The sequence below is a fragment of the Hyla sarda genome, chromosome 13 (genome assembly GCF_029499605.1).
Source record: "Hyla sarda isolate aHylSar1 chromosome 13, aHylSar1.hap1, whole genome shotgun sequence".
Taxonomy (NCBI): Eukaryota; Metazoa; Chordata; class Amphibia; order Anura; family Hylidae; genus Hyla; species Hyla sarda.
The window spans coordinates 17,025,733-17,050,404 of NC_079201.1; the positions used below are offsets into that span (position 1 = coordinate 17,025,733).

Consider the following 24,672-nt stretch of genomic DNA (forward strand, 5'->3'; position numbering starts at 1 on the left):
TTAAATCAACTGGTGCCAGAAAGTTAAACAGATTTGTAAATGACTTCTATTAAAAAATCTTAATCCTTCCAGTACTTATTAGCGGCGGTATGCTACAGAGAGAATTGTTTTCTTTTTGGATTTCTTTTCTGTCACGACCACAGTGCTCTCTGCTGACACCTCGGTCCGTGTCAGGAACTGTCCCGAGTAGGAGAAAATCCCCCATAGCAAAGCTATGCTGCTCTGGACAGTTCCCAAAAACTGCGTAAAAAGGACACCACCTAGAATTGTTTAATTGCGCTCTGCTTTTTAATTTCCCCTCTCAAATTTTTTTATTTTTTTTATTCTTGCGCCATACATTAACCCCTTAACGAAAATGGACGTAAATGTACGTCATGATGATGTGGTACTTAACGCACCTTGACGTACATTTAACGCGCTGCCATGACTGCGAGCATTGGGCGGGTGCATGCGTCATGAGCGACAGGTCCCGGCAGCTGTCAGCAGCCAGGGACCCTCCGGTAATGGCGGACATCCGCGATCGCGCGGATGTCCGCCATTAACCCCTCCAGATGCCGTGATCCATACAGATCACAGCATCTGCGGCAGCTGCCGCGGCGATCCGATCATTCAGCATGGCGGCCGGAGGTCCCCTCACCTTGCTCCGGCCGTCTCCCGGGGTCTTCTGCTCTGGTCTGAGATCGAGCAGAAGATCACCGATAATGCTAATGATACTGGTGCTATGCCTTATAACTGTTTTAGCAATCAAATGATTCCTCTATGGGGACATAAAAAGTGTAAAAATGTAAGTAAAAAAAAATGTGAAAAATCCCCTCCCCCAATAAAAATGTAAAAAAAATTACGTCACAAGCTCCTGGCTCCAGTGTTCGGAACAGTTTGTTCCAAACGCTGAGCAGCGTAGTACCCCTTTACTAACATTTATAAAAAAATACTTTGCAAAATGAAGTACATCCTGGGGTGTATACACAACTCTGCTGTTGGCGGAGCAGAAAGCTCCCAGCATGCCTTGCTGGTTGACTGTCTATGCGGAGCTTGATGTGATGACTTCTGGTAGGTGCAGTCTATACATAGGTAGCTGAGTGACTAGGTGACGTCCATGTTGACTGGTTCCAGTTACTACTAGCAAAATGGTGACTACGTCTATAGATGCAATAGACCAGTGTTTCCAAACCAGGGTGCTTCCAGCTGTTGGAAAACTACAACTCCCAGCATGGCCGGACAGCCGAAGGCTGTCCGGGCATGCTGGGAGTTGTAGTTTTGCAATAGCTGAGGCACCCTGGTTTGGAAACACTGCTATAGACACAGGCTGTCATTCAGGTGGTGCTCAGCTGTTTCCATAGTCTGTAAGGATACATTCCACAAGTAGAATTCCGCACAGTGAACATTATCATCAGTCTGAATGGGTCTGATGTGAGACCCATTCACACTGAGGAATTTCAGCGGTGGACAATTCCGCCGCAGAAACTGTTCCACGCAAAGAAAGAACAAGTTCAGTCTTTGCGCGGAAGTCCGCGAGCACTGCATAGCAGTCAATGGTGACGTCGCGGTGCCGCGCAGTCCTACCGCTGAAGTATTCAGACAGAATCTGAATTCAGAGTGCGGCGATTCCGCCGTGTGAATGCACCCTAACCGAACCGAAAGCCATTGCTGCCAGTTGTATTTTGTCTTTTCGCGCTCCATCGTAAACCGTATCCTTTCTCTTCCGCAGTGACGATCTGGATGACTTGCATTATCAAGACACTGATTCGGATGTTCCAGAGCACAGGGAGAACAGAGTCAAGGTGAAATGGACCCATGAAGAGGTGAGGCCATCTCTAAGAATCGCTATTTACATCGGGCCCTAAAACTCTTAAAGGGGCTATCCAGGAATCAGAAAAAAAACAGAGCTTATTTCTTTCAAAAACTGCTCCCTGTCTGTCTCCAGGTTGGGAGTGGTTTTGCAGCTCCGTTCCATTTCAAATGAATGGAGCCAAGTTGTAATACCACACCCAACCTGGAGACAGACAGGGAGCATTTTTTTTTTTTTTTTTTTATTATAAAGAAGAAAAAATATTCTTCTATTCCTGGATAACTCCTTTAAAGGAAAACTGTCACATGTTCACTCCCGCACTAACCACAGGTAGTGACGGATATTGCGGGGGACGCTGGTTCATATGATCTCTACCTTGCCCAGATCCGTCCGGTCGTTCGCCTGCAATATTAGTTTTTCTAAATATGCAAATGTGGCTGTAAATGGCACGGGCGGGCTTTTTTTTTTTCTCAATTTTGCCCCCCAAAAATATATAAATATATATAATTTTTTTTCTGGTTTTGCCGTAAATTGTGTGGTAAAATGATTAAAAGTATTACACAGCAAAATTGGTGGTGTAAAAAAACAAGCCCTCATATGGGTCAGTAGGTGGAAAATTGAGTGTTCTGTTTTTTCCTCCTCACCTTGTAAAAACCATACGTGCAAAAATGAAAAATGGCCTGAGAGGGAAGGGGTTAAAACTTTTCTACTATTAAGCATAAATCAAGAAGAAATATACCTTCAGAGAAAGGCAATGTTTCAAGGCCCACACATCATATCCGAGATAAGCAGAAACCTATGACCTAGGGACAAATAAATGGTCAACACCCTAACGCTGTGATCCTATGTACAAAAAGGTGAAATACACAGAAACATATTAGGATTAAACCTTATTACCACATGTATAGTTAATGACAATGCTAAACAGGAGTTGCATGCACAAACTAAACATACATGTCCCTACGTGTTTTACCTGGATGCTCGGGATCATCAGGGGACAAATTGGAAACAAAACTGTGTTTTGTATTAACATAGGGTAATTTCCCAAGATACTAAAATAAAAGTTATAATTGGCCATAGATAGAAGTGTGTAGATGACCAGACTCTTGATAGAACCACTTACTGCTATTCTGAACCCATGTATAATGGAGAAAAAATCCAATATGGAGGAATTTCTTAGTGAGGGTATATTCACACGGCAGAATTTCCACTTGCGGGATTCTACTGCAGAATTCTGACTCATATTAAAGCCCATAGACTTCTATGGGATCCCGCACTCCCATTCACACTTAAATTTCCGCACCAATTCGGCAAGCGGAAATTCAGAAGTGTGAATGGGAGTGTGGAATCCCATAGAAGTCTATGGGCTTTAATTTGAGGCGAAATTCTGCAAGTGGAATTCCATCGATGGAAAATCTTCCGTGTGAATAAACCCTTACTGATGAGGATTTGTCCAGCCCTGGTTTACATGTTACCACTTGTCTTTTCATCACCAATACCCCTATTGCCTCCTTTAAAAACAGTTTCCTTATGTATTGATAACATATTGAAAAGATTTCTAATATCTGGTTTTACTTTTCTAGGATGAACTGCTGAGATCCTTGGTGAAAAAGTTTGGGCAGGGTGAATGGAAGCTCATAGCCAGCCACATGCCGGTAAGTAGTGTTTTGGTCGTCTCTGCTTGGGGATTTGTGAGCACAATTGCTTTATGGAAAGGCTATGTGCACCCTAGTTAAACCATTGCCCATATGCAGCGCTGCACAGTGGCATTTTTTAAGCTGTTGCCAACATGGGTGGTGCTCTTAACGGGGTACTCCGCCCCTAGATATCTTCTTCCCTATCCAAAGGATAGGGGATAAGATGTCTGATCGCGGGGGTCCCGCAGCTGGCGACCCTTGCGATTTCCCTGCTGCACTCAGCGTTCGTTTAGAGCGTTGGGTGCAGCGCTGGAGGCTCGTGACGTCACGGCCACGCTCTGCTCATGATGTCACGCCCATACCCCCTCAATGCAAGTCTATGGGAGGGGCGTCCCATAGACTTGCATTGAGGGGGCATGGCCTCGACTTCACAAGCGGGAAGTAACCATGACGACACAAGCCTTCACCCCACATCGCCAGTCATTCGGCACGGAGCGAAGTTAGCTCCATGCACTGGATGTCTGGGGTGCCACAGAAGAGATTGCAGGGGTCTCTAGCGGATAGGGGAAAATATATCTAGGGGCGGAGTACCCCTTTAACGACCACGGACGTAAATGTACGTCCTGGTTTGGCGGGACTTCCCGCACCAGGACGTACATTTACGTCCTGTGTATGACCGAGAGCATCGGAACGGTGCTCGTGTCATACACGGCAGGTTCCGGCCGTAATGACAGACATCCCCGATCACGCGGATGTCCGCCATTAACCCCTCAGATGCCGTGATCAATACAGATCACGGCAGTGCGGAGCTTTGAATGGATGATCGGATCGCTAGCAGCGCTGCAGCGGCGATCCGATCATCCAGCATGTCATCCGGCTGTCTTCCGGGGTCTTCTGCTCTGGTCTGAGATCGAGCAGACCAGAGCAGATGATGACTGATAATACTGATCAGTGCTGTGTCCTATACATAGCACTGCACAGTATTAGCAATCAAACGGTTGCTATAGATAGTCCCCTATGGGGACATAAAAAGCGTAAAATAAAAGTTGAAAAATGTAAAAAATAAAAAATTTTAATAAACATATTTGGTATTGCCACGTGCATAAATGTCCGTACTTTAAAAATATAATGTTAATTATCCCGTACGGTGAATGGCATAAACGTAAAAAAATTTAAGTCCAAAAAGGCAGCTTTTTTGCCAGATTTTATATTTAAAAAAAAATTATAAAAAATGATCTAAAAGTGTTATATATGCAAATGTGGTATCAATAAAAAGTGCAGATGACAGTGCAAAAAATTAGCCCTCATACCACCCTATGTATGGAAAAATGAAAAAGTTATAGGTGGACAAAATAGGGCAATTTTAGATTACTGATTTTGTACAAAAAGTTTTAGATTTTGCAGTACAAAAATATGAGTATCAAGCCATGTTTGTGGTTTTCATTAAAATTTCCTCCCTAAAAATTTTTTTTCTCTATCTGCTCCATTGAGGGGGACAGACTCTGGGTATATGCTGCTGTCTCTAGGAGGTGACACTATGGTGACCAAAAAGTCGGCTCCTCCCAGCAGGATATACCTGCCTCCAGGCCACTGAGCAATTCAGTTTTTGCTTAGTGTCTTAACCCCTTAAGGACCAATACAAATAAACCTGTACGCCCCTGAAAGACCAGGCCTGTTTTTTCAAATCGGGGATGTCTGTCTTTATTAGAGAATAACTCTGGTAACGTTTTGCCAATCACGATAATTCTGACATTGTTTTTTTGTCACAAGTTGTCCTTCATGTACATAGTAAAAGTAAGCCGATATCATTTGTAGTTTTTTTTTTTACAATGTAAAAAATCATGAAATGTAAAAAAAAAATTACGATTTGTTGCTATTTTAACACTAATAGGTTGCATATATTTATACTTACTGACCAAATAGTTTATGAAACTTATACTTTCAGATGTCTACTTTATTTTGACATCATTTTTTTGTTTTTAATTAACATTTTAAATTCGTTAGAAGCCTAACAATTTAACTTGAAATTTAGAAAATTTCAAAAGTACATCTTTTTTTATGTGCTATGCAAGGTTTGCAGAAATTAAAAGGTAGTAGAACATAGGACCACCCCCCCCAAATGACCCCATTTTAAAAACTAGACCCCTCAAGGTATTCGCTAGGGGGTACAGTGAGTATTTTAACACCATCGTTTTTTGGCAGGAATTATTACAAAGTCAGTGTTAAAAATTCGAAATTTGCAATTTTTCACAAATGCATCATTTGGGGGGCATATTTTTTGTACATCACTTCTGATATTGAAAGAAATGCACCCTATATTTTATTTAGCTGCTTGTCCCATGTTCAGAAATACCCCCGCTTTGGCCATATATGGTTCCTTGGCCGCGTGGTAGGACTCAGAAGGAGAGGAGCGCCATTTGGCTTTCAGGGCAGAACAGTACCCCCACCCCCACAAGTGACCCCATTTATATACCGCACCCCTACAAGTTATTGGCTGCACCAGGGACCACTCTGATTGGTCCTTGGTCGGCTAGCAGTATAACGCGTCTGTCTGTGACAGTTAAGGCTCCTGATGGATATATCCGCCATGTTGTGGAAATAAGCACCCGCTCATGGCGAATATATCCATCACTGCTGCGGCTGGGTAGCTCAGTGTATCCGCTCATGACTGCTGGCGGGAAATCCGCCGCTATGAGTGGACACACAAAGCTACCCAGCCGCAGCAGGGAGCTCATTACCGTGACTGCTGCATAATGTGTAGGATCACATGGTGGACATCCGCAGCATATTACATGCTCCGCCAATGCGATCCTACACATTATGCATTTTTTTAAATTAGATTCATTTTAATAAATGTATTTTTAATATATATATATTATTTTTTTTTTTTTTTTTTTACACTTTTATTACATTTTTATTTATTTTTACACTTTTATTTTATTTTTTATTTTTTTACACTTTTTAATGCTTTTGAATACTTAGTATTCCAAAGCATTGCAGTTATATGCTGCCTGACAGTTTTCACTAGCAGGCAGCATATTAGGACGTGCCTCTGGCACGTCCTTTCAGGCAATACCCAGGGCAGACCTGGGGGTCTTTGTAGGACCCCCGGCTGCCCAGGTATGCAGCAGCACCCCGCGATCGCGCTGCGGGGTGCTGCAGAGGAGACAGAGGGAGCCCCCTCCCTCTGTCAGAACTCCTTACAGCGCGCGGTCACTTCTGACCGCGGCTGTAAGGGTTAAACTGCCGGGAGTGAAGTGAACTTCACTCCCGGCAGTGCGGCAGGTCCCGGCCAGCCGCGGCCACACACAGCACCCCGCGATGCGGGGTGCTGCAGGAGTGACAGAGGGTGCTCCCTCCCTCTGTCATAACACTTACAGCCCGCGGTCACTTCCGACCGCGGCTGTAAGGGTGAAAACTGCCGGGTCCGAAGTTTACTTCGGTCCTGGCAGTGCAGCAGGGTCCCGGCTGTGTGATACAGCCGAGTCCCTGCCGCGATCTCGTGGGTGCACTGGGCAGCACCCACGAGAATAATGGACGAGTATAGACGTCCAGGTGCGGGAACGGCCGCCAACCTGGACGTCTATACTCGTCCGTGGTCATTATCGGGTTAAGGAGGTGGACATGGTCTGGTGTTCTCCAGACCAAGTCTCATATTTTTTTTATTTTATTAGGTTTAGGGACTGTGTTAGTTCTTCCTTTTTATTTCTGTTTTCAGGTGGAGACTCAGGAACGCAATGTTCACTGTTTCCCCATTGCGAGAGGTGGCAGGCATCTTTGATGTACTGTTAACTCCCTCTCGCCAACGGTCAGCGCTTGGGGTTGTACCTCATGGGTCCGGGTCCCCCTACCTCCCTGTTCGCCTCGCTATGAGCTTGGCTTGCTGCAGGTGAAAATGCTGACTGAAGACTACAGTCTGAAGACTTCCTTAGGTAAGTTCCTCAGCATAGGTGAGTAACTTTTTCTCCCTAGGTCTTGCAACAGCTGGAGACCCTCTGTTTTTTTTTTTTGGCCCTATCCTACGGAGGCTGGACTTGCCGGGGGATACTTTTACCTGCAGGGGGAGTAATTTTTTTATTATATGGGGGGCAGTGGAGCTTGGGGCAGTGTTTTGTCTATACGGGCACTTTATTAGAGGTGTGTGTGTTACTGTACAAGCCGCAGGCTGCGGGCGGCTTGCACCTTTCATTTCGGCCGCTCCGTTCCCGGGCGCACGGGACTCTCTACAGGCGGCGCGTGCGCTCAGGGTTCGGAGCAGGCGCCATTACAGGAGTCCCGCAGTACATCTGCATCGGCCCAGCTGACGTTAGCTCTGCCCACCTGGCCGCATAAGCGCCTCAGCAGCGCTAAAAGGGCCACCAATCAGCACTGTGCGCGTTGGGGCTGAGCAGGGGCCAATCACAGAGCTCCTGGCTCTGACCCGGCCTCTTCCTCCTATTGGGTGGCGTTTTTTCTCTCTCCCTCAGCACGGTGCAGAGTTCTCCTCACAGCAGCTGCCTTGGGACACAGACTCTGGGTGAGACTGTTCATTTTTTAATTATGTCCGTGCCCAGAACTGTTCCTCCCTCCAAGCAGATTCCGGGAATATTAGTTACCCATTACGCTTGTAAAAGCTGCTCTGCAAAAATGTCAGGTTCTGCTGAACCCATTTGTCCAGCCTGCTCCACTGCTCCCCCAGACCCCCCTGCTATTTCTAACCCAGGTGCCCCTTCAGACCTGGTGGGTTCGGCCGCCCCTCCATCCTGGGTTTCCTCTCTCTCCCAGTCTATATCCAACTTGGCACAGGTCTCCCGTTCTGTGGTGACAGCCTTGGAGAGGTCTACCCTTCACCGGCCCTCTAGAAGGTCCCGTTCCCCTTCACCTTGCGCTTCGCATAAGCGTAATAGGGGTGCCTCCTCTGACTCTTCCCAGGAGTCTACTGGTAGGCACGGGCGTTCCTCTCGCAGGTCTCGCTCGACCACTGCTACAGGCCACACGCGTCACTCTTCTAGAGGACGTTCCCGTGGTAGCCGCTCTGGCTCTCCTGAACCTCATACCAGGTCGGAGTCCCCCCTTTTCCAAGGCCGCCTCCACTCAGCCTTTTTTCGGGTGGGAAGTCTACTCTTGTTTTTTTGGGACGTTTGGATCACGCACATTCAGGACTCCTGGGTCAGGGACAAGGTGTCCTACGGATATCGGATAGAATTTGCCTCCCTTCCAAGGGATCGTTTTTTCCAGTCCCATGCTCCCCGATCTCCCTCGCTTGCGAGGGGATTTCGTGAGGCTCTTCAATCCCTTCTCATCCAGGGTGTCATTATTCCAGTTCCTTCAAGGGAACGCTTTCAGGGGTTCCAATCTTTTCGTGGTTCCCATGAAAAACTGCTCTGTGCGGCCAATCCTGGATCTCAAACGTCTCAACAAGCATCTTCTTATCCGCCATTTCCGAATGGAATCTCTCCGTTCGGTGGTGGCATCTATGGATCAAGGGGAGTTTCTTTCCTCTGTGGACATCAAGGATGCCTACCTCCACGTTCCAATTTTTCCCGGACACCAGCGGTACCTCCGCTTTGCGGTTCCGGAAGGTCATTATCAATTTGTGGCTCTCCCCTTCGGTCTGGCCACAGCACCACGAGTCTTTACCAAGATTCTGGCACCTGTGGTAGCTCTGTTACGGTCAAGAGGGGTCTCAGTGATACCCTACTTGGACGACCTTCTCATCAAAGCCCCCACCAGAGCCCAGGCTCTGGAGAATGTGAGCCTCACTCTTCAGACCTTATGTCGCTTCGGGTGGATGGTCAACCGAGACAAGTCAGTTCTCTCCCCCACAAAGTCTCTGGTCTTCTTGGGGCTTCAGTTCGACTCTGCCTCGGCTCGGATTCACTTCTGCCGGACAAATGTCTTGCCCTCTTGTCGGGAGTCCGCTCCCTCCGGACACCATCCCCGGTCTCCATCCGTACTTGCATGGAAGTCCTGGGTCGGATGGTGGCAGCCATGGAGGCTGTACCCTTTGCCCAGTTTCATTACCGTCCTTTTCAGCTGGCGATTCTTGCACGATGGGACAGGTCCCCTCTCTCTCTCAATCGCAGGATTCTTCTTCCGCTCCGGACTCGGTGGTCTCTGCGCTCTTGGCTCCGCTCCCGTCTTCTTCTTCAGGGGTGTTCCTTCCTCCCCTCCACTGGCAGGTGGTCACGACGGACGCCAGCCTGTCGGGCGGGGGGGGGGTTTTCAGGAATCGGACGGTTCAGGGTCTCTGGCCTCCCCAAGTAGCCCTTCTTTCCATAAACATTCTGGAACTGAGGGCGATTTTTCTGTGTCTGAAGCATTGGGAGTCCCTGCTTCTGGGTCACGGCTGTGGCATACATCAATCGGCAGGGCGGCACTCGCAGCTCAGCGGCCATGTCCGAGGTGTCAAAGATCCTCCTCTGGGCGGAACGAGTGGTTCCAGCCATTTCGGCGATTCACATTCCGGGAGTTCTCAATTGGGAAGCGGATTTCCTCAGCCGACCCCGGAGAGCGGTCTCTTCTTCCGGAGGTGTTCGCGCAGGATCTGCGACCTCTGGGGGACCCCGGACTTGGATCTCTTCGCGTCTCGACACAACCGGAAAGTTCCGAAGTTTGTGTCAAAGACAAAAGGACCCCCTGGCTCTAGCCGCGGATGCCTTAGTTATTCCGTGGTCGGGCTTTGTCCTGCCCTACCTGTTCCCTCCTCTCCCTCCTCTCCCTCTGCTTCCCAGGGTTCTGAGGAAGCTCAAGGCGGAAGGAGTCCCCGCCATTCTGGTGGCTCCAGACTGGCCTCGAAGGGCATGGTACGCCGACGTACGCCTGGCTTCTGGACGATGTTCGGTTCCGCCTTCCTCTTCGTCCAGACCTACTGTCACAGGGTCCCCTTTGCCACCCCAATATACAGTCGCTGCATTTGACGGCGTGGCGGTTGAGAACGCGGTTCTAAGGGCCCGCGGCTTCTCTTCCAAGGTAATTCGCACCATGCTTAGGGCGGTGGTACAGCCGACTGCCTGACCTTTTTTATTCTCTGCCCACCCAAGGGATGGCTTTGGTACATCCCAGAGTCTGTGTCCCCCAATGGAGCCGATAGAGAAAAGGAGATTTTTTTAGACTTGCCGTAAAATCTTTCGCGAAGGATCCATTGGGGGACACAGCTCCTGACCCCTTTTTTCTGGGGTTCCTTTTCGGTCATCTGTCCGAGGGAGTGTTCAGTTATTGTTTGTTCGGGTTCTCGGACAGTTCATGTTTTTTTTTCCTTTTGACCTGTCGGTCTCCTATTGCTCTGAGACGAAACTGAATTGTTCAGTGGCCTGGAGGCGGGTATATCCTGCTGGGAGGAGCCGACTTATTGGTTACCATAGTGTCACCTCCTAGAGACGGCAGCATATACCCAGAGTCTGTGTCCCCCAATAGATCCTTCGAGAAAGAGATTTTACGGTAAGTCTAAAAAATCAAATTTTTTGGGTTCGCCGTACATTTTAGGGTAAATTGAAAGGTTTCATTACAAAGTACAATTGGTCACGCAAAAAACAAGCCCTTATATGGGTCTGTAGATGGAAATATAAAGGAGTTATGGATTTTAGAAGGCGAGGAGGAAAAAACGAAAACTCAAAAATAAAATTGTCCTGGTCCTTAAGGTGAAAATGGGCTTGGTCCTTAAGGGGTTAAGTATGGCTACATGTTAAACACTATTCATGTGGTTTCATGCAGTTCAGTCTCCCATTGAGATCACTGAGAGGTTTTATAATGTAACATTTTAAGGTTTTTGACAAGTTAAATAGGTGCAGTTTCAGTGTCTGAAACAAAGCGGTTAATGCCTGTGTGAACATGCCCATACTGGCTTTATACATCCTCCCTATTTCTTTTCATTTAGAACCGGACAGAGCAACAATGTCAACATAGATGGCTCCGCGTTCTACATCCTGATCGTGTCAAAGGGCCCTGGACTAAAGAGGAGGATGAAAAGGTTAGTATGAATCTCAGAAAATAAATAATGGAAACATAATGACTTTGACAACCCTTCACCTTTAGCAGTATTTGTTTTGAAGGATATGTAAATTCCAATGCCTGCAGGTTATCGAGCTGGTGAAGAAGTATGGAACCAAACACTGGACACTCATTGCAAAGCAGCTAAAGGGACGGTTGGGTAAACAGTGCCGCGAGCGTTGGCACAACCACCTCAATCCGGAGGTGAAGAAATCCTCATGGACTGAAGAGGAGGATCGCATAATCTGCCAGGCGCACAAACTTCTAGGCAATCGCTGGGCAGAAATAGCGAAGCTGTTGCCTGGGAGGTAGGTTGGATTTTAATGCTTTTTCATTTTTTATCTACCTTTTGCTGCTGGTTAAAGCACAACTGTCGAGAACTTGGGGCTATATATTCTACACACAGCCTTTGTACTGTGTGCAGATTGTGTCTACAGTAGTGTTTTTACCTTAGTTCTCTCTGCTTTTATCACCCCCCAAAAAAAAATTTTGATAGCAGCCGCACACAGTCGGATAGGTGTATCGCGAGGGTCGCAATGCCCCGCCGCCGACACGCCTTTCCCCTGTACGTCCGTGTTGGGACCGCTGTGTGATTGACACACAGGTCCCAGTGCCTGCGACCCTTAGCTTATTCCCCGTGCGTGCCGCGGCATGTGTTATCCTGGCAATGGCTGGCTCCACCGCCAGCCGCTTCAGTGCGGATTGCTAGAGGCAGAGAGCGCGTGCGGAGTCCTAGAGGCAGAGAGCGCGCTGTGTGCGGCTGCTATCGAAAACGTTTATTAGGGGTGATAAAAGCAGAGAGAACTAAGGTAAAAACACTACTGTAGACACAACCTGCACACAGTACAAAGGCTGTGTGTAGGTTATATAGCCTCAACTTCATGACCGTTGCACTTTAAATCCATCGGGACATGATTCAACACCTGTAACGCAGGAATAAACCTGATCAGGCCCCATTTCACTGCACAGTAAGGTCTAAGTCTGGAGAGGAAAAAATGGCAGAGCTCCTCATGGGGCAAGTATCGTTTTATACACAGTGTGTTGTCAAGCAAGTGATGTGCAGTGGGTGTTAGTGAACCACTCACCTTGCTTAGTTGTGTACTGTATATAGACACAACTACAAATGCGCGTGGATGATCATGCAGGTGGTGCAGCCTCCTGGTCCCGGATCTAGGAGTGCTCCTGGCTGGTAGGTACTGCACAGTAAGGTGTGATTTGAAAGTTACTCTATTGCAGGCATAGACAACCTTCGGCACTACAGATGTTTTGGACTACATCTCCCATGATGCTCTTACAGCCAAATTACTGCCAAAGCACCATGGGATATGTAGTCCAAAACATCTGCAGTGCCGAATGTTGCCTATGCCTGCTCTATTGTATTGAAATCTCTGCCATATATGCAGGTAACTGCTGTCACATAATGCTATATATACAATGGGGGAGATATATAATTTAGTTTACCCCTTTTTTCTTGTGTATTTTTTGCGTAGTGACTTTCATTGCGTCTTTTTTTGATAGAATATCTTCCGATGTTCTCTACGTGCTCGTGTACCGTAGAAAGAAAAATGCTTTACACACGGATTTACTATTGCGCATTTTTTGTTTACATATTAAAACTTTGCGCAAATATAGAACACCGAGGAGTACACGTTCCAATGTGTCAGACGGTAGAAACATGAAGGAACGTTTTGAGCAAAATGTATCAACAAACTTGCGCACGGTTGATAGATTTTGCACAGACATGCAAAACATAGAAAGCACTGACATGGTTTAAATTTCTACCTCACATTGATAAATATAAATCTCCCCCAATGAGTTTCCCACCTTCCTTACTCTGACACCCTGGCTATATATGGGTCCCAGCGGTCGGACCCATCCCTCGCCCGCCCACGATAATAAACTTATCCACTACAGTGACCCCCCCCCCCCCGACCTACCATAGCCCCGACATACCATCATTTAAACATGGCCATCGCATGTTGAAGGCAGCATCAACATACGATGCTTTTGTATGTCGGGGCCGTCGCATAAACGGCTATCCGGCAGCGCAGACTGCTTCAGCTGCCACCGGATATCCGTTTACGGTGCCCCGTGTGGTCCGCTGGCGATCACTCACCTGTCCTCTTCGGGATCCCCCTGCATCGTCGGCACTCTCCATTGTCGTCATCACGTCGCTGCGCATGCCGCCTCGTCATCCAGTAGGAGCGGCATGTGTAGCGACGTGATGGCGGCGACATGAGAGCGAGGATGCCGGGGAAGCAGAGGCCTTGCCGGAGCGTCGGGGACACCCGGGGACGCGGCGACAGCGATGGAGGGCGACATCCTGGGCAGCGGTGACGGTCCGGAGCGGCGGGGACACGTGAGTATAACCTCCAATACCAGTGGTCTTCGATCTGCGGACCTCCAGATGTTGCAAAACGACAACTCCCAGCATGCCCGGACAGCCGTTGGCTGTCCGGGCATGCTGGGTGTTGTAGTTTTGCAACATCTGGAGTTCCGCAGGTTGTAGACCACTGTCCTATACTTTACATTGCACGGACCCCTCAACATACGATGGTTTCAACAAATGATGGTTCATTTGGAACGGATTACCTTCGTATGTTGAGGGACCACTGTATTCTGTTTGGTATCACTTTTGTATCAGGAACTCATTTCCTGTACTTTGAGTATCTCCATGGTTTTCTGTTTCATCCATAGGACGGACAATGCAGTGAAAAATCACTGGAATTCGACAATCAAACGTAAAGTAGAGACGGGAGGTTATCTGAATGGGATAAAGAGCGGCGTCTTGGGGGACAAAGAGGAAAAGGAAGAGTCTGGTTATCAGGCGACCGGGGAAGAGGTACCGACATGTGTAAACTACTTGGTACATGCCCCTGATTTGTGATAGAGGCTTCTGCTAATCATTCCCTATCTAATTACAGAAAGAATTGTCTGTGGCTTCGCAATTAAATGTAGAGAATGAGAACTCTGAGATAGTGGAAGTGAAAATAGTTGAGGTCAAGTCTGAGCAACTGAGCGAAGCAGAGGAGAGCGCACAGTCCAGCCCCTCGTCTAGCGTCGTCTCGGTCAGTTCTGCCCCGGAGAAGTGGATGGTGGAGTACGTCAACTGCTTGGTGCCAAACAGTGACATGATTGAGTCGGTAAGGAGTTTGTGGGGACACTATGTACATGTGAAGTACAGCTGTTCTTTACCCATTGCCATGTTTAAAGAGTACCTGTCACCAAACTTTAATTTTAATATATTGTTCCTTATGTAATTATAAGACACTTTAATATTTACTTGCTGTAAAAATTCTCATCCTTTTATGTTTTTAAAGGGGTACTTCGGTGGAAAACTTTTTATTTTTTTAATCAACTGGTGCCAGAAAGTTAAACAGATTTGTAAATTACTTCTATTAAAAAAATCTTAATCATTCCAGTACTTATTAGCTGCTGAATACTACAGTGGAAATGATTTTCTTTTTGGAACACAGAGCTCTCTGCTGACATCACGAGCACAGTGCTCTTTGCTGACACCTCTGTCCATTTTAGGAACAGTCCAGAGCCGCATGTGTTTGCTATGGGGATTTTCTCCTACTCTGGACAGTTCCTAAAATGGCCAGAGGTGTCAGCAGAGAGCACTGTGCTCGTGATTTCAGCAGAGAGCTCTGTGTTCCGAAAAGAGAATAATTTCCTCTGTAGTATTCAGTAGCTAATAAGTACTGGAAGGATTAAGATTTTTTTTTTAATAGAAGTAATTTGAAAATCTGTTTTAACTTTCTGGCACCAGTTGATTTAAAAAAAATAAGTTTTCCACCGGAGTACCCCTTTAATGTGATTGAAAAAATGGCCACTAGGTGGCTCTGTTCTGTTCCCTGCCACAAGTCAATTAGGTCTCTCTCCTCCCGGCCTGGCAGGAGACCAAACTCAGGAAGTGAGTGCGGGGTGTGGTGAGGCACAACTCTCACAGGCTTCAGTGACATTGCGACAGCTGGGGAACGCCCACTTTCTCCTGCCCGGGAGCTCACACAATATGAGCAAGGGGAAAGGAGATTTTTAAAGCTTGGAAAATATTTAAGGGCCGGAGGGGTGTTAGTGGTAGTTAGGGAATATAATCGAAGTTAGTTTAGAAAATATGGTTTGATGACCAGTACACTTTAACATTTTGGCTTGCCTTGGAACTTCTTAGAAATATAAATTCTGAATATTGCTCAAGGGGTCTCATTATTTTTTATCTAGGATGCTGAAGGTTGGTGCGACCTTTCAAACTTCGAGTTGGCCGATGAATCAGTGGTTAGTGACATTGGCAGTCCTGACTCCGCTACTTCATCAAAACCCCCGGCGACCAACGTTACGGAATATCGCCTAGATGGACATACCTTATCCGACCTGAGTAAGAGCAGCAAGGGGGAGTTAATTCCTATATCGCCACGTCCACATGCTGGATTTGGAACGCCGCCATCCCTGCTGAAACACCACAAGAAGAGGAAGATCACCTTGTCACCAGTCACAGAAAGTGTGGCCAACAGCAGCGCGTCCACTACAGATACAAATAGCATGACGCCCAAAAGCACTCCTGTCAAGTCACTACCCTTCTCTCCATCACAGGTATGACCAAGAAGGACATAGAGACTTAAGTAACTCCTGCTTTTATATATGAAAGTGTAAAGATAAAGTTGGGTAAGAGAACGTTAAAGGGGTACTCCGGGGCTCCAGCGTTGTGCACATTTTGCTCAGAGCCTGAGATCGTGAGCGTGACGTCACGGCCACGCCCCTCATGATGTCACATCACACCCTCTCCATTCATGTCTATGGGTGGGGGCGTGTCTCCAACACGCCCCCCTCCCATAGACATGAATGGAAGGGCGTGGCGTGACGTCAGAATGTCACGACCACTGCTGCAGGAACATGGTGTTTGTTTAGACCGCCAGGTGCTGTGGGAGATCACGGGGTGCCCCCAACAGCGGGACCCCCAAGATCAGATATCTTATGAATAGGGGATAAGATGTCTAGCAGCAGAGTACCCCTTAAAAAAAAAAAATTAAAAAAAGCAAAAAATTAAAAACTGGGCTGTTTATCAGCTAAGGGCTGGTTCACCCCATATCCCAACCACTGTACAGTGGTCCCTCAAGTTACAATAAAAATTGGCTCCAGGATGACAATTGTATATGCAACCATTGTATGTCGAGCCTATAACTTTATGGAAACCTAGTAATTGGTTCTGAACCGCCCCTCCAAAATATCATCCAAAAATAGGAAAAAGTGAGGGTTAAAGAAAAATAAGTAGATAACTAATACAGATAAAGCAAGTCCTTATATATAAAAGTTATAAAGATCTGCTGAGAGCTGTAATCACTGTCTATGTAGAGGACAGGAGCTTCTTCAGGGTCCTGTACAGTACACAGTGTCCTAAAAAAGTAATGGAGCCGCCCTCACCTGGTGTCCAAAGGAGCAGCTAACCCTGGTACAGGTAAAGAGTACAGAAAGTGTAATACCTCTGTACTGTAGGGGGCGCTACCAGACACCAGTCAGTGCATGTACTTCAGTAATACAGGTAAAGAGTACAGAACATGTAATACATTCCCTGTACTGTAGGGGGCGCTACCAGACACCAGTCAGTGCATACACTTCAGTAATACAAGGGTTTAATAGTGAAATGCCCATTCTGATCGGTCAGATCTTCCGGCCATTGACACTTATCACAGATCTGGATTGTCTGTAGTATTGTATGTTGTGACTGGTTTCAAGTTACAATAGTACAGAAAAGACCGAAAATATTGAAAGTTGAGGGACCACTGTATATCCCAAAACAGTCCATAGTAATTACACTTTATAGAATCGCCACCTTGTCTTGGGCCGAAGAGCTGCCACCTTTGAAAGTTTAAGCAACATTTTATTTACCGTATATACTCGAGTATAGGCCGAGTTTTTCAGCACGATTTTTCGTGCTGAAAACACCCCCCTCGGCTTATACTCGAGTGAACTCCCCCACCCGCAGTGGTCTTCAACCTGCGGACCTCCAGAGGTTTCAAAACTACAACTCCCAGCAAGCCCGGGCAGCCATCGGCTGTCCGGGCTTGCTGGGAGTTGTAGTTTTGAAACCTCCGGAGGTCCGCAGGTTGAAGACCACTGCGGCCTTCAACATCATCCAGCCCCCTCTCACCCCCTTTAGTTCTGAGTACTCACCTCCGCTCGGCGCTGGTCCGGTCCTGCAGGACTGTCCGGTGAGGAGGTGGTCCGGTGGGATAGTGTTCCGGGCTGCTATCTTCACCGGGGAGGCCTCTTCTAAGCGCTTCGGGCCCGGCCTCAGAATAGTCACGTTGCCGTGACAACGACACAGAGGTGCGTTCATTGCCAACGTAATTCTGCGTCATTGTCAAGGCAACGCCTCTATTCCGGGCCGGAAGCGCGGAGAAGAGGCGCCCCCGGTGAAGATAGCAGCCCGGACCACCTCCTCACCGGACCACCTCCTCTCCGGACAGCCCTGCTGGACCGGACCAGCGCCGAGCGGAGGTGAGTACTCAGAACTAAAGGGGGTGAGAGGGGGCTGGATGATGTTGAAGGCCGCAGTGGTCTTCAACCTGCGGACCTCCGGAGGTTTCAAAACTACAACTCCCAGCAAGCCCGGACAGCCGATGGCTGCCCGGGCTTGCTGGGAGTTGTAGTTTTGAAACCTCTGGAGGTCCGCAGGTTGAAGACCACTGAGGGCGAATGATGAGAAGAGGATGATGAAGGGGGGGTGTGGGGATGATGAAGGGGGGGTGTGGGGATGATGAAGGGGGGTGGGGATGATGAAGGGGGGGTGTGGGATGATAAGGGGATGATGAAGGGGGGATGTGTGGGATGATGACAAGGGGATGATGAAGGGGGGATGTGTGGGATGATAAGGGGATGATGAAGGGGGGATGTGCGGGATGATAAGGGGATGATGAAGGGGGGATGTGTGGGATGATGACAAGGGGATGATGAAGGGGGGATGTGTGGGATGATAAGGGGATGATGAAGGGGGGATGTGTGGGATGATAAGAGGATGATGAAGGGGGGATGTGTGGGATGATGACAAGGGGATGATGATGAGGATGTTAATGACGGGTCTGGATGATGACAGGGGGGGATGAGGTATTTCCCACCCTAGGCTTATACTCGAGTCAATAACTTTTCCTGGGATTTTGGGTTGAAATTAGGGGTCTCGGCTTATACTCGGGTCGGCTTATACTCGAGTATATACGGTATCTATGATATATATATATATTTTCTAGCAATAATGTTCCTTTTTTTCCCTTTTTAGTTTTTGAATTTTTGGTCAAAACATGATGCATTAGAGCTAGAAAACCCTTCTCTAACATCCACACCGGTCTGTAGCCAAAAAGCTGTCGTCACTACACCTCTTCATCGGGACAAAACGCCACTGGTACAGAAGAATTCTGCGTAAGTTTTTACACACTCATTGCACAGCGCTTTCCTGGATATGCGACTGCTTTGCGTTTTAACAAGGTTACTGCAGTAAATTACTTTTGGATGGGGAAAAAACTGTAAAAATAAAATCTTTTTGGTTTTAGGTTTGTGACGCCAAATCATAAGTTTATGGGGGATAATGCCCCCCACACACCCACCCCATTCAAGAATGCTTTAGAGAAGTTCGGGTCATTGAAGCCATTGGTGAGTGTTTTTGTGTTGGCCGTTTGCTCCTCTCTTGTTTTAGTGGGGATCTCAGTACCCAGACCCCGACCGATCTAAACTTTTTGACATGTCTGATATATAATTTTGAAATTGGAAAGTAATCCATTTTAAGAACTTATACATTTTGAGAAAATCCCCATAGCAAACATATGCTGCTATGGCCAGAGATGTCAGCAGAGAGCACTGTGCTCGTGATGTCAGCAGAGAGCTCTGTGTTCCAAAAAGAGAATAATTTCCTCTGTAGTATTCAGTAGCTAATAAGTACTTTTAATAGAAGTAATTTACAAATCTGTTTAACTTTCTGGCACCAGTGGATTTAAAAATTTTTTTTTTTTTAATATATGCAACAAAGTATAAAAAAGTTCTCATAAAAAGCCTATGTTAATAAATTTGTTGTAAAATGACTATAGCATTGCAGGCTAAGGCTCCTTTCACACTATATATTGCTCTGTTTTAAAGACCTGTTACAATGTCCCGTTAAGAAAACTCTTAAAAATGGCCATTAAAAAATCCCATTCAAGTCTATGGGATTTTCTGAATATCTGTTATCACCCGTCATAGCCTGTTATGAATAATGGACATTATTTGTGACGGGAGAAACATTAAAGGGGTACTCCGCCCCTAGACATCCTATCTCCTATCCAAAGGATAGGGGATAAGATGTCAGATTGCCGGGGTCCCGCTGCTGGGGAATTGCCGCTGCGGCACCCCGCTATCATTACTGCACAGAGCGAGTTCACTCTGCACGTAATGACGGGCAATACAGGGGCCGGAGCATCATGACGTCACGGCCCGCCCCCCTCAATAAAAGTCTATGGAAGGGGGCGTGGCGGTCGTCACGTCCCCTGCCATAGACTTGCATTGAGGGGACAGGCCGTGATGTCACGAGGGGCGGAGCCATGACGTCACGCTGCTCCGGCCCCTGTATCGCCCGTCATTACGCACAGAGCGAACTCGCTCTGTGCAGTAATAGTGCGGCGATCCCGGGGCTCCCCAGCAGCGGGACCGCGGCGATCTGACATCTTATCCCCTATCCTTTGGATAGGGGTAAGATTTCTAGGGGCGGAGTACCCCTTTAATGCATGTAACCATTTTTTCTCCCATCACAAATAACGTCCGTTATTCTTAACGAGTGATAATGGATAATCAAAAAGTCCCATAGAATTGAATGGGATTTTTTAACGGCCGTTTTTAAAGGGACGCCCCCTCCCATAGACTTGCATTGAGGGGCGGGCGTAACATCATGAGGGGGCGGGGCTATGTCACGAGCTCCCGGTGCCGGCTCCAACGTTCAGAACAGTTTGTTCCAAACGCTGAGCAGCGGAGTACCCCTTTTAAGGGTTTTCTTAACGGGACATTGTAACGGGTCTTTAAAACTGAGCAACATATAGTGTGAAAGGAGCCTTAGGTAGAAGTTCCAAAAGTGACTTCTATGTTGTAAACTTGTAGCCTCCAACCCCTCACCTCGAAGAGGATCTGAAGGAAGTTCTGCGCAATGAGTCTGGCATAGAACTGGTCATTGTAGATGATCCCAAGCATGAACGTCAGAAGAGGAAACCTGGGGTAAGTAAATGGGCCATTCATTTTATGCAGACACTTTTTAAAGGAGTTGAGCAGTGAAACATAACTTATTCCCTATCCAAAGGATAGGGGATAAGTTATAGATTTTGGGGGGTCTCACTGTTGAACCCCTGTGATCTCCTAAATTGGGCCCCGGCAGTCTGCCGGAAGCAGTCATTCTGGCCCCCGCAGGAAGCTGCTGCTGACACTCCTCCTTATAGGGGTACTCCGGCTCTTTAGACATCTTATCCCCTATCCAAAGGATAGGGGATCAGATGCCTGATCGCGGCGGTCCTGCCGCTGGGGACCCCCGTGATCTTGCACGCAGCACCCCAGTTAAAATCAGTCCCCGGAGCATGTTCGCTCCGGGTCTTATTACCGGCGACCACAAGGCCAGCGGCGTGTGATGTCATGCTCCGCCCCTCAATGCAAGCCTATCACAGCTGTCACGCCCCCTCCCATAGGCTTGCATTGAGGGGCGGAGCATGACGTCACACGCCGCCGGCCCGGTGGTCGCTGGTAATCAGACCCGGAGCGAACATGCTCCGGGGACTGATTTTAACTGGGTTGCTGGGTGCAAGATCACGGGGGGACCCCCAGCAGCGGGACCCCCGTGGTCAGGCATCTTATCCCCTATCCTTTGGATAGGGGATAAGATGTCTAAGCGCCGGAGTACCCCTTTTAATGCATCTCTGAGATACATGGAAGGGGCAAGTTGGCTGCCGCTCCGTGCGGGGGTCTGCACGTTCCCTTCCAGCAGATTGGACCCCCGCAATCTATATCTTATGTTTCACTGCACTACTACTTTTAAGTGTTACCTCTAGATCAGTTGTTTATAAATCTTGTTTCCTCTATGCCATTATATTTGAAATTTCCATTTTATCCTTTCAGCATTCTCATAGTCCTATCAAAAAAGTGCGAAAGTCTCTTGCGTTAGATGTCATTGACAAGGAGATCAAGCCTCCCACAATTTCCCTTTCTTCAGCCTCTCTACAAGGACAGGTAAAATATTAGATGAGGATTGTCAACATTTGTAGAAATAACAAATTCCTTTAAAGTGCAACTACAACAATCTTGGGGTGTCAGGGTACCCTTTTACAGCTCCATAGCACCCTGCTAAAGTGAGCAGTTTATGGATTTGCCGCAAGTCTATGGGACTAGCAATCCCATTGACTGCTCATTTTAGCATCAGGCTACGGAGTTGCTGGTAGTTTTAAGTTATATTCTGCTGCTTAAAGCTGACTGCTTTCAATGGGCGCTCTCATTAAAACTAATTTTTGCTATTGCACTCCTTATGGTAAATTAAAAAATCTTTCTAATGTACTTTGTTTAAAAATAAATTTAAGTTTTCTATGTGTGGAGTTTAAAAAAGCTGCCACTAGGTGTCTCCCTACTTGTCCAGGAGTCAATCTCTTGCACAGACTTTGGACTCCTGCTGGCCTGGCAGAAGTCCAAAATCAGGAAATGCAGTCTGGAGTGCTGAGGGGTGTGTGCAGCCTTAGCCAATCATAGCTCATCTCACACTGAACTGCTCTGGGCTGTGTGTAGCAGAGTGAGGGAGGAAGTTCTCCTCTGTTTGGCTTCAGATGATGTCACGCCTGCTGGGGAACGCCCCTTCCCAGTCTGTGAATCTGACTGAGCAGAAAATACAGAGCAATATCAAGGTAGAAAACTAAAAAATAATAAAAATAAAGGCAGGGGGTGGTTTATCATGATGGGGGCTCTTGAGAGTTATTCTTTAAAGGGAACCGGTCATCAGTTTCATGGCCATACTATGGGCAGCACTGACTGGCCCTCTCTGTACACTGATGCATGATTCAATCTGAAACGCTGGGGTGTTTCACAGAAATCATAGTTTCAGAAATAGGGCTCAAAAGTCATTGGGGCAGTCCCCCGGCGACTTGGCAACAGCTGGAGGAACACTACGGGTCAGGTCACCATCTGATCCGCAGCGTAAAATATCCAGATAAAATCCTCTTCTTCTGATAGGTCTATTACATATATGCACTGGTTTCTAAAATATTAGGCCATCAGTATAAGATTGGGTGGTTGTGTTAACTCTTCGCATTCCCATCGTTTGGCTGGTTGTTGGAGCCACATCATTCCAGTCTTTTCATTATCAGGCATGGTTCTGTACTTCTTGTGGCTGTTTGGTACTGCAGCTGCATGGGACATGGCTGCAGTACCAGGCACAGCCACTAGAAGGTGTACAGAGCATTGGCTGGTAAATAGAGCTGTTTTTTCTAACCATGGTGCCCCCAGATGTTGCAAAACTACAACTCACTGCGTGCCCAGAAATTAGTATGTGTAAAATTGTTCTCTTCTGACCCCTATACTTTTTTTTTTTTTTTTCCATATACAGGAATGTGTGAGGGCCCATTTTTTGCGCTGTGATCTGAAGGTTTTATTGGTACCATTTTTTATGGGACTATTTTTATACTTTTTTTTTTATTTTTTTTATTTTTGGTATACAAAGTGACCAAAAATACACAATTTTGGAATTTAGAATTTTTTTTACGTGTACTCCATTGACCGTATATTTTAACATATTTTTATTGTTCGGACATTAACGCACGCGGCGATACCACATATGCTTGTTTTTATTATGGTTACATTTTTTTATATATATATAGAATTTGGGAAAGGGGGGTGTTTTTAAACTTTTAAGATGGAAGGGTTTAATGGGTGTTTTTGTAAATTTTTATTCCTTTTTTTTTTTATTTTTTTTTTATCCCCTTAGAGGACTTTTAGGAGGAATCATTTAGATTCCTCATACACACCAATGTGGGTCCATAGAACCACATTGATCTGTGTGCTCTGCGCTCGATTGATAAAGCCTGGTCCTGCAAGGCTTTATCATGGTCAGAGCCGCAGCCAGCACAGGACTTCAGGCAAGCCCTCCGGCTATCTCCACAGTCGATCGTGCTGGGGCGGGGCGATCCTGGACCACCAGGGATGGCTTAAATGTCCCTTTAGATGCCGCTGTCAACTTTGACAGTGGCGATCTAAAGGGTCAATAGCCGGCCGTGGCAATCACCGCATGTCTGCTATTAATGCCGACCCCAGCTACAGGAATCAGCTGGGGGATGGCTCGGGCTTGAGTCGGGAGTCCGCGCCATACAACAATTGCCGTCTCAGGACAACCCGGCTCGTCCTTAAATGGCAACCGGTTAACAGATGTTTTACATACTTCCATTTTTCTTTGGCATCTTGATAACATTAGGAAATATTTTTTTTTTTCAGCCTCAGACCTGCGAGAGCTTTTTATCGATGTCCTTGAACGAGTCTTCTTGCAGCACTAAAGAGAACAGTTTATTAAATCAGGGATTTGTTCAGGTCAAGACAAGCAAAGCGTCCTTTCTCCATGAAGACTCATCACATACTGACATTGGAGAACTGGTGAAAACACACGAATCCTCACTTGGGAACAGCAGTAAAAGTTTACCTATCAAAACTGAACCAGCCCTAAACCTCATTACGGACTCTTGCCCGAGCTTACCTGTGGGTGTGGAAACAATCGGAAAGATCTTCTATACCAAGAGTAAAGGGGCCATTCTGAAGTCTGAAAAACCTATCATTTGTAATGCTGGGAAACAGTCGGCAACGCGAACAGAACTATTCAGGACTCCAGAACCGGTAAGGAGGGGCGTAAATTAAGTCATGTGGGTCCCCGGGACCACTGGGGTATATAGCAAAAATAAATTAAAATTTATGAGACAAATGGATAGACTGGTAGTGCTTAGATGTATAAGATAAAGAAACAAATATTACCATGCTGAATTATACAAATATGATGGAGCCCAGCCTCAACCAAACTAAACAAACCTTTATCCCTAATACACGAAATATAGAGAAATGTACATGGCTATCAAATAGGATAAATAGACAAATCTTTATTAAATAAATATACAACAAAAAACATCACATTAAGAGAATAGTGAAGGCACCAGCACACATACTGGACAGTGTATATATAAAGAAATAAAAATAAAATTGTTATAAATTATGTTCAATCTCAAAGCACATAACCACCAGAACCCTAGGCACGTGTGAAAC

General features: G+C 46.8%; 2 protein-coding genes across 14 annotated transcripts in view; one reads left to right on the top strand and one right to left on the bottom strand.

Moving 5' to 3' along the window:
• Positions 1-24,672, bottom strand: part of LOC130297468 (uncharacterized) — a 308,752-nt gene that overhangs the window by 150,787 nt on the left and 133,293 nt on the right. For 2 of the 13 annotated variants that reach the window (XR_008849538.1, XR_008849534.1), the window contains one exon: positions 2,529-2,592. The exons of the other annotated variants lie outside the window; for them this stretch is intronic. The gene's annotated coding sequence lies outside the window, so the exon portion shown is untranslated. The remainder of the gene's footprint in view (positions 1-2,528; positions 2,593-24,672) is intronic. 13 annotated transcript variants of the gene reach the window in all.
• Positions 1-24,672, top strand: part of MYBL2 (MYB proto-oncogene like 2) — a 37,922-nt gene that overhangs the window by 4,012 nt on the left and 9,238 nt on the right. Inside the window, exons 2-13 of the mRNA XM_056549974.1 lie at positions 1,709-1,802; positions 3,373-3,444; positions 11,282-11,374; positions 11,482-11,702; positions 14,092-14,236; positions 14,319-14,537; positions 15,616-15,984; positions 18,665-18,804; positions 18,936-19,035; positions 20,506-20,619; positions 21,508-21,618; positions 23,860-24,252. Coding sequence (XP_056405949.1) covers positions 1,709-1,802; positions 3,373-3,444; positions 11,282-11,374; positions 11,482-11,702; positions 14,092-14,236; positions 14,319-14,537; positions 15,616-15,984; positions 18,665-18,804; positions 18,936-19,035; positions 20,506-20,619; positions 21,508-21,618; positions 23,860-24,252 — 2,071 coding nt within the window. The remainder of the gene's footprint in view (positions 1-1,708; positions 1,803-3,372; positions 3,445-11,281; positions 11,375-11,481; positions 11,703-14,091; positions 14,237-14,318; positions 14,538-15,615; positions 15,985-18,664; positions 18,805-18,935; positions 19,036-20,505; positions 20,620-21,507; positions 21,619-23,859; positions 24,253-24,672) is intronic.